This window comes from Drosophila serrata, unplaced genomic scaffold (genome assembly GCF_035046125.1).
Source record: "Drosophila serrata isolate PLE 108 unplaced genomic scaffold, ASM3504612v1 contig_364, whole genome shotgun sequence".
NCBI classification, from domain to species: domain Eukaryota; kingdom Metazoa; phylum Arthropoda; class Insecta; order Diptera; family Drosophilidae; genus Drosophila; species Drosophila serrata.
Window position 1 is genome coordinate 416,340 of NW_028257262.1, and position 8,579 is coordinate 424,918.

The 8,579-nt window shown below is 47.0% G+C and overlaps 4 protein-coding genes across 4 annotated transcripts; 2 read left to right on the forward strand and 2 right to left on the reverse strand.

Annotated features, from left to right (window-relative positions):
• Positions 1-237: 237 nt before the first annotated feature.
• Positions 238-2,731, forward strand: LOC110190304 (uncharacterized). The gene is made up of 5 exons (XM_020960692.2): positions 238-767; positions 841-1,019; positions 1,078-1,211; positions 1,277-1,922; positions 1,981-2,731. Exons 1-5 carry the CDS (start codon positions 612-614, stop codon positions 2,210-2,212), a joined length of 1,347 nt encoding a protein of 448 aa, XP_020816351.2. The 5' UTR covers positions 238-611; the 3' UTR covers positions 2,213-2,731.
• LOC110190294 (coiled-coil domain-containing protein 174) lies at positions 2,675-4,636 on the reverse strand. The gene has a single exon (XM_020960681.2). It carries the CDS (start codon positions 4,510-4,512, stop codon positions 2,797-2,799), a length of 1,716 nt encoding a protein of 571 aa, XP_020816340.2. The 5' UTR covers positions 4,513-4,636; the 3' UTR covers positions 2,675-2,796.
• Positions 4,637-5,837, forward strand: LOC110190312 (SRR1-like protein). The gene is made up of 2 exons (XM_020960704.2): positions 4,637-5,067; positions 5,123-5,837. The coding sequence occupies exons 1-2, from the start codon at positions 4,925-4,927 to the stop codon at positions 5,802-5,804; spliced, it is 825 nt and encodes a 274-aa protein (XP_020816363.2). The 5' UTR covers positions 4,637-4,924; the 3' UTR covers positions 5,805-5,837.
• On the reverse strand, positions 5,814-7,938 carry Ice2 (interactor of little elongation complex ELL subunit 2). The gene has a single exon (XM_020960668.2). The coding sequence runs from the start codon at positions 7,936-7,938 to the stop codon at positions 5,890-5,892; it is 2,049 nt and encodes a 682-aa protein (XP_020816327.2). The 3' UTR covers positions 5,814-5,889.
• Between the last annotated feature and the right edge of the window lie 641 nt (positions 7,939-8,579).

The following is an 8,579-nucleotide window of genomic DNA, read 5'->3' on the forward strand; positions in this document are numbered from 1 at the left end:
TCAATACAAGAAAGACAGACTTATCAATTTGTAAATTCATTTTACTTTTCGTCGTTTAGTATGCATAACATAATCTTAGTAATAAATACATATAATTTAATATTTATATAAAACGAAAATTATTTGGATTTCACGATCAAATTAAATAATTAGTTAAGTGTTAGTGTTTGGAGCTAGAAAAGTAGCTTTGTTTTTTCTGTAATTATAATTAAATATTCATATATTTGTAATATATTCAAACATATTTCATTGCTAAGCAAAAATCACCTTTAACGTAATAGGCTAACGAGTTTTCCCGCGTCCCATTTGAATGGTTGCGTAATGTAAGCACAGGGTTGAAAATACGTAAGACGATGACGAAAGCACGAAAGGACGAAAAAATACCAAAAGAGAAGAAGAAGCACGAAGCAGAGCAAACAAAAAAAAACACATGCTAGCGCAAAATCGATGAATAAACGTTAAAAGCGAACACCGAAAAAGGAAAAGTGCAGCGTGCTCAACAAAAAGTTAACAGAAAATATTCAAGGAACCACCTACGAGGTTTTCCCAGGTTCCAATAAGTGTAGAGGACGGCAGAACGAGCAAGTTGCAGAACAGTAAAAGCAACAGAAATGGGAATTACGGAAGCGGCAACACCAACAACAACCGGAATGGGAGCGGCAAACAATGGGGCATCCGCTGCGGAGGGCAAACAAATCCTGTCCCTGGAAATGTTCCAGGACATTTTCAAGCACGCGGAACCAGACGTCCAAATCGATGCCTTTGAGGTAATTAATGCCCCATACCCTGCTCTAATTCGATTATGAAATCACCGAAACGGACACGTGTCTCTTCTTGCAGCTGGGCCAGGGCTCCGACCGGGGCGACAACTACACGGCCGCCTTATACCGCATCAATCTTAGTGGTAAGCGGCAGGGGCTCGACGGGTGCCATCACAAGTGGGAGCTGAACGTCATCTGCAAGGTGATGCCGGAGAGTGTAGTGCAGAGGGAAGCCTACAAGAGCGACAAGCTCTTCCGGTGAGAGTCCTTAATCCCTTGAAAGGTGTTCTTCTTATCTTACCTTTTTCGTTTCCAGCAACGAGGTGCAATTTTACACCACCATTATGCCCGAGCTACTCAAGTTCCAGGCCAGCAAAACAGGCCGGGACATGCCAGCGTTCAACGCCATTCCCAAGTGCTACACGGCCAGGCACGACCTGCTCATTATGGGTTAGCATGGCCTTGCAAATAACAAACATAAATTATACAACTAAAGATTCTTCCTTCCCACACAGAGGACCTTCGCGAACGAGGCTTTCAAATGTCTGACCGCCACAAAGGCCTTAGTATGGAGGAAACACAGTCCGTCCTGCTTCAGGTGGCGCAGCTGCACGCCCTCAGTTTGGCGTACAAGTTCGAGCATCCACTGGACTTCAGCAAGCTGTGCAGCCTGATCAGTGAGGGAATCTTCTGTACGGCCAACACAAGTTGGTATCGAAACTACTACGAGCGGCTGACGAAGAACGCCATTAAGATGGTGTCCGAGGTGCTGCCCCCAGACTCCAAGTACGTTTTGGCAATTAACAAATTTGCCGAGAGCTCCTCATTCTTTGGTCGTATGGTGCAGTTGGCTAGCGCCGAATCGCCGCTGTCAGCCATCTGCCATGGGGACTGTTGGGTGAACAACTTTCTGTACCACTACGATCCGGAGGATCCGCAACGAGTGCTGGAGGTGGCCCTGCTCGACTTTCAGCTGATACGATACAGCTCCATTGCCCTGGACATTGCCAACCTGCTCTACTGCTGCACCACAAAGGAAATGCGGGATGCCGAGCTTCAGACGCTGCTCAACACATATACAGAAGAGTTATTCCGGTGGCTACAAATACTGTGCACACGGCTACCGGACCACTGTGACACGCTAGAGAAGCTGCAGGATCTGTAAGTCAAGCTTTTTAAGGGAAATCATAATATAAATTCCCTTTTTCGTACACTCTAGGTTTGCCGAAGAGCTGAAGACATACGGCCGTTTTGCTCTAGGCCTGGCCATGGACATTATACCAATAAGCACCTGCTCCTCCGAGGATGCCCCGGATATGTATCTGAAGCGCAGCGGAGACGATCTTGAAGAGGATGTAGGTGCGCCCACGCTCAACTTTCCACCCAACGATCTGTGCCGCCAAAAGATGTCCGAAATAGTCATCGATATGGTCGATCGGGATATGCTCTAATCTACAGTGCAACCCGAAGCAAGAAGGAATGCGTGCTGTCTGCCAAAACACCAAATAACAATAACAAAAGCTCAGATAGCGTGCTGCTCAAGAGCTGATGATACTCACTTAATCCTTAGTTCTTATGCAAGCTAGTAAATATTATCCTTAGATTAGCAGACTTGATACATTAAGGGTTCCCCCGCCAAACTTTATGTTCTGTTTAGTTTCTTTAGCTATGGTTAACACTAAACTATGATTATTTTTCAAAACTGCGGCCAAAAGTATACTATAATTCGTGTTTTTAAATTAACATTTAGGGTCATATGAAATCCCATTTTATTGTGGTAAATAAGAAAATGTAGACACAATTTGACCCTCGCAAGATTTGCAATTTCAAGGACTTGAAATCAACATTTGTATAAACGGGACGTTGAGAGAACTCCTTTAGTTTCCAATTCAACAATGGGAAAAAAGTGAAAATTAACAATAAATGTATAATTTATTATAATTGGCCTAAGTATCCAAGCCGCATAGAAATCGTATGGAGTTTTTCTAATCTATATTCTTTATACAAAGCAATAAACTTTAATCTTGTAACAGACCTAATAGTCTGCCTTGGCCGTCCAGGTGGCCTTGTTGGCTAGCACACCCTTGTCGCAGTTATCGCGCAGAAACCTTAAACCCGCCTCAATAGAGCGCTCCAGGTCGGCCTGGGACTTGGCCCTCTTCGCTGTCGGTGGGCCAGCAGTGTCATCCAGTCCAGGTGGCGGTGGAATGGCGGCACCCAGGCTACGACCGGAGGTACCTGGCTCTTCATCGAAATTGTCTTCGTTGCCGGAGGTGTAGTTGCGTCGCTGGAATGTCCGTTCCCGCTTGGTTGTGTGAAAGTTGCAGAACTCTTGCTCCGCTGACCCGCCTTCCCACGTCGGAGGCGGTGGCATGCTGTTAAAGTTGCTGCGCTTGAGAGGAGGTGGCGGCTCTGGCATAGGGGCAAACTCTGCTTGCCGCTGAGCACGTTGCTTTTCGTTCCACTCTTCCTGTGACATGGGTAGCCGCTCGGCCTTGTACTTCCACTCTTCCTCCTCCTCGGGTGGTTCTGAGCCGCGTCGCTTGGCGGCGACCCCGGGCTTATCTCGATCCCAATCCCGTACGTGCTCCTTTCTTAATTCTTCTAGTTCAGCCTCCTCCTCTGCTTTCTTTTTGTCGATGGCTTCCTTCTTCTTCTGCTCCTCCTCCGCCCGTGCCGTGGCCTCGGCCGTTTCTTTATCCCTCTTTTGCTGCTGCTCGAGCTCGTACTCCGCCTTGCTGATCGGTGGCAAGCCGTTGCGCGCCCGTATTCTGTTCTTGGCAGCGAGCACTCGATCGGCTATGAGCAGGTCCCGCTTTTTGCGCATCTCATCGCGTCGGGTCTGTTCTGCGGTCGTGGCTTTTCGGGCTTCTTCTAGGGCAATTTGCTGTTGCTTGCGTTCCTCCTCGTCTGTGGAGAAGGCGTAGTAGCCAACGCCATGGGTGCGCGCCTCGTCAAAGAACACATCTTGATAATGGACGTCAGGTTTGTCGAAGTTTTCCTGTTCCTTCCGCTCCCAGTTCAGACGCTGCTCGTCGTGCTTTGTCATTGTGGACAAAGCATCGCTGAAGACGCTCTCCGGTGGTGGTGGTCCGTAACTGGGCTCGCCATCGTTGTCGTTGTCGTCATCGCTGCTCTGGGCATGGCTCCCTTTGGTATCTATCATCCAATTAGCCTTCGTTTGATCCAGACGCTCGGGCATGCTCTCGGCCAGCTGTCTGTCGCGCCTCTTAGCCTCTAATAGTTCTTTTCTCAGGCACTTTCTAGTTCGACCCAGACAATCCACGTATTCCACTTCGTCGTCCTCGTTGCCCTCGTTCTCGTCTTCGCTTGAGCTACTACTGCTACTCTGACGTTGGCGGGTCTCACATTTCTGTGGCAGGTGCTCTTCGTACTCCTGCTTTTTTCGATTGAACATCACGAGGCAGTTGTCATCAGAGTTGAGGCTGCCACCGCTGCGGCTCATCCTGTCGTAAAACTTGCTCTTGGCCTTCAAAACCCGGCGGGACTTGGCCAACTGGTCATAGTCCTCTGCCTCGTACACTTTGGCGTCATCTCCACTCTTTCCGACAGCCTTGTAGCCGAGATCCTTTGACTTCTTGTCGCTGCTGCTTTTACTGGGCCGAAACTCATTTGCAGGCGGTTTGCTGGCCTTCGCATTCCTGACTTCAAGCTGCTTCCGCGACAACTCCGCCTTCAAGCTGAGCAGTGAGGAGAGATTTACACTGATCGCTTTATTAGGATCGTTCATTTTTCATATTAAAAAAAATAACAATAATAAATAGAAATATTCGTTAGTGTCGCCGTCGGCTTTTATGTTAATAACGTTAAAAATTCTGAAAAAGAGTGAGTTTTCACTTCAACGGCACCTGGTCACACTTAAATGAATGCGTTGCCAGACTGTGCAACTAAGTTTTATTTTCCGATCTTCACGTCTCATTTTAGTGAACTTCGAGTGCATGCAAAACAAGTAGATTTTTCCGCGAAAAAGTGCCGGAAAGCCCCCAGAATAGACAAATTCGCAGACATTGTGATCATAGTGTAGTGGTAGCTAATATTGAACGTGGAAACAGCTGTTTCCATTCAACCACGTACTAAATGGCCACACTGCGCAAGGTGGAAATAGAAGAAGAAGGCCCACAAGTGTTTATTTACATTTTGCAATGTCGAATTCTGGCGGAGATTTCCAGGTGGTGACGCGTAAGAAATGGATGGCGAGGAAGTGTCTTAGGCGGCGGGACCGCCACAAATCCGAGAGCGACTATCTGAACGATTGTCCGGACGTAAATGTTGAAAAATTCCAACCGTAGGTTGTTTTGGTTACCGCAGACACAATTTCTTATTGAATAATCAAATTCCAGGCGCCTGGAGCGCTTGTGCACGGAGATGTGTCAAAGCGACTACTTCCTAGTTGCCATGGAAGCGCTGCAGCAGCAGGTGGAAGCTCTGAAAAGACCGCTTAAGAGAATTGTGTGTTTGGGTCTGGGACCCTTTTCCCGCACCCACCAGGCGCTCCATCAGGCGGCCTTTGTGGTCAGTCTGCAACGGCATTACAAGATCAACGAGGCTCTCTATTTCGATCCTGTGTTCAGGGACACCGAGAAGGAGTTGATTCGCCTGTTTGACGGCTGCGTGATGAGCGAAGACAACGCGGGAAGAGACGAAGCGACGCTGCCTACGCTCTATTATTTGCCTCACTGCCCCTACGCGCTGATGCACAACATATTGTGGTCCAATTGGCAGCGAGACCACCTACCAAACGTTCTTCTCATCTCGAACAGCTTCGAGATGCTGACGATGGCTCGAAGGAATCAGGAGGACCACATTACGCGGATAGTCGAGTATTGCATAGAAACGCAGCTGGAAGACGATTACGAGCACCATAATGTGTTCAATGACCTTTCGTTGCATACTTTCCCGCTCGACTCTCTGCCATCCAGCGACGACGAACCTTTCTGGACACGATCTTCTGCTCCCTTGAAGGTGAACGAGGATGAGCTCATCACTGAAGCCGACACAAATTTTGCTGCGCTGAAGTTGTAATTCTTTATATTATAGCTTGCATTTTTTATTTTATTTTAACCTATTTGTACTCGGGGGCGTTACGAATCTAAAATGCTGCCCATACTTATAGGCTCATAAACTTGTCCAGCTGCACCTTCTCTTCTTTGGCAGCTGCTAATTTTCGACCTCTGGCTCTTCTTTTCTGTGCGGCCTTACAAATGCGACGAAAATCTTCGCGTTGAGCGGGCGTTCTCCCCTTATGGACTGGCTGTCTCCTGGGTCGAACCCGCTTTGTGGGTTCTGGGCTGGGCAAGGCCGTCCCACGTCGCTTTACAGCCTTGCCATCCGCCTTCGCTGGGAAGGCGCAGGGCAGCAAATGGAGTTCTTCGTGTAGACGACCGCACAGGGTGGTCGAGATCGGTAGGTAGCTGCTCTGGGTAAGGAAGTTCAGATCGGTGGGTGACGACTCGGTTAACAGTTGGTGCAATAGAAAGCTCTGAGCTGTCGCCTCCTTTGTGGCTTGACATAGCAAGAACTTATCCTTGTATTTGGGAGAGTATCGCAGGAGAAATTTACCGGCAGGCACAGTGCCCAGTAACTGGAGGAATTCGTAGAGATTGGACAGTAACTGTGGCATGCTCGTATTGTAATAGTCGTGCAGCAGCTGCTCCACTGTGAGCAGAGTGAGTTTCTCCTCCAGCATTGGCTCAAAGTCTCGGAGCGAAATGCGGGTGCAGTGGCCCATCTCTGCCTGCAGAAGCTTCAGCTGCAGCCAAGCCGATATCAGTTCGTATTTCGACATAATTTCGCATCCGCAGTCTGGTTTATTCTCCATCTTGATGAGGTGGCAACCAAGTGGTTGGTGCTTCCCCTGGGTGACTATCATTGCTGCTATGGAAAGGGTGGTAAATACTTGGAATTCTCGGATCTCCTCACCGTTGTTTCCCTTGCACCTCAGGCACCAACTAACCAGTGCTGTATTGGACGAGGTATCTTCGATGTCTGAAGAAAACTCGTCTATCGAGAGCGGCTTGTAGTCCATTTGAAGATTGGTCGAGGAAGCTGAAACCTCACTGTTAATAAGATCTGAAACCTCTCTTGTAGCTCCATTCGGTTCAGAGTTCAACCACTTGGCTTGTCCAGGCTGTGAAATGTAGGCTTCATAGGCCTGCGTCAGGACCAAATTATTTGTATGCCAACCACAGTTCCGCGCAGGAAACGGAGTATGAAACTCTATGCATTTGTGTCCCGCACTGGAGGATTCCCCTATATCGACGAACATCTCGGCAGGCACATCTACATATGACCCTGAGGTTAGGAGCATCAGAAGTGAGTCCAAAGGCAAGACGACAACATTAGCACCTTGCGACTCCTGATTTTTCTCTTCGTCTCTTAGCAGAGTAGGTGAATCTTTGAACTTCTTTCCAGAGTATCGATTCAAGCGCACATTCAGATTTCGCATGGCCGAATCGTTGCGAAGTTCCAGCCCTGGCCAGATCCTGATGCGCCCTGCAACTCTCTCCAATTCTACCTCCTCTATGCTGACGGTCTGAGAATTGAGGCTCTTGCATTGGGAGAGCTGAGGCAGCCCTGAAAAGGTCACATACGACTCGTTGGCGTACATTTTCATCAGCTTATTTACGCTGAGCTCGTATAACTGCCCATAAATCGTTACTAGGCGCTTCATGGGCACATATAGGACCTCCCTTTGAGCGTGCTCATAATCGTGGATCTGCTTCTGTATCCGTTGCTGCTCGTTGCACCGCTTCTTCTCTGTGGCATGCCACACCACGAAGTCATCCTCTGCGACCTCTACGCTCTTCTGCCAAGCCAGTAGCACTCGCATACAGGCGGCCTGCTGCATCAGATTTAACTCCGAAAAGAGCCCCAGAGGATTTGGAAAATTGTAGCGGGGCTCCGCCCGACTGGTGGTGTAGTCACAAACGCAGGTCCGTGGAACTTCATTGGTGCGCGGATCCTTCGGTGCGGTACTGAGCTTAAAGGATGTAAAGACATCAGACGGTTCCTTGAGTTCAAGCCTCAGGACCTCCGGATCCACTTCATTCAGAAAAGTGTAAAGGGCATCATCCACATGCTCGAAGGATTTGTTAAAGACTTTATACGACGGCTGGTTCCGAAAGATACTATTTCCCTGGTACAAGCTTGGATCCATATCGGGTCGATCCAGCAGGCTTTTTGCGTAGATATTCGAAATCCTGTCAAGTATTTAGTTGTTTTGATTTCGAGCGTGGTAAGAGTGCGACCATAGCGCGACTTTATAAAAATACCAATCATAATTTTTCATTCATTTTCATTCATTTTTTTAAATTGTTTTGATTATATAATTTAAGATTGCCAAAAACACATTTTAAGTTCTTTCTTAATAGATAAAATAAAATATTTTGCGAAATAGCTTTTCCAATTGGAAAATAACTTTTTTGAAAATATACTGTAAAATACTTTATAATATAGCGCCAATTTTAAATTTATGTTTATTTTCTTAGTTATTTACTACAACCTTCTTATTTATTCTTATTTCATTTTTCTATTAATGCCCTTACGGATCACCGTTTTGTATCATTATTTGGGCAACTAATGTTTGGTAATAATAAATTTAATGATCTCTATGGTACATTAACTTTGAAATGGAATTAAAATGCGGCTTTAAAAAGCATAAACAATTTGCTGTAACGCGCAGATTATTAATAATCATTGAATGGAAAATATGCGGCGTGTGCTCCTATTAATTATCTTGGTTTTTTGCTCATGTGCCAAATCCTTTAATTATACAAGCTGTGATCAGGCGAAGCAGCC

What these genes read in the sequence shown, in the direction of transcription:
- LOC110190312 (XM_020960704.2), top strand. Translation starts at nt 4,925, where the DNA reads ATGTCGAATTCTGGCGGAGATTTCCAGGTGGTGACGCGTAAGAAATGG. An exon ending in AATGTTGAAAAATTCCAACC is followed by an intron (nt 5,068 to 5,122) that starts GTAGGTTGTTTT and finishes ATCAAATTCCAG; the next exon opens with GCGCCTGGAGCGCTTGTGCA.
- LOC110190294 (XM_020960681.2), bottom strand. Translation starts at nt 4,512, where the DNA reads ATGAACGATCCTAATAAAGCGATCAGTGTAAATCTCTCCTCACTGCTC.
- Ice2 (XM_020960668.2), bottom strand. Translation starts at nt 7,938, where the DNA reads ATGGATCCAAGCTTGTACCAGGGAAATAGTATCTTTCGGAACCAGCCG.
- LOC110190304 (XM_020960692.2), top strand. Translation starts at nt 612, where the DNA reads ATGGGAATTACGGAAGCGGCAACACCAACAACAACCGGAATGGGAGCG. An exon ending in GCACGACCTGCTCATTATGG is followed by an intron (nt 1,212 to 1,276) that starts GTTAGCATGGCC and finishes CTTCCCACACAG; the next exon opens with AGGACCTTCGCGAACGAGGC. An exon ending in CTAGAGAAGCTGCAGGATCT is followed by an intron (nt 1,923 to 1,980) that starts GTAAGTCAAGCT and finishes CGTACACTCTAG; the next exon opens with GTTTGCCGAAGAGCTGAAGA.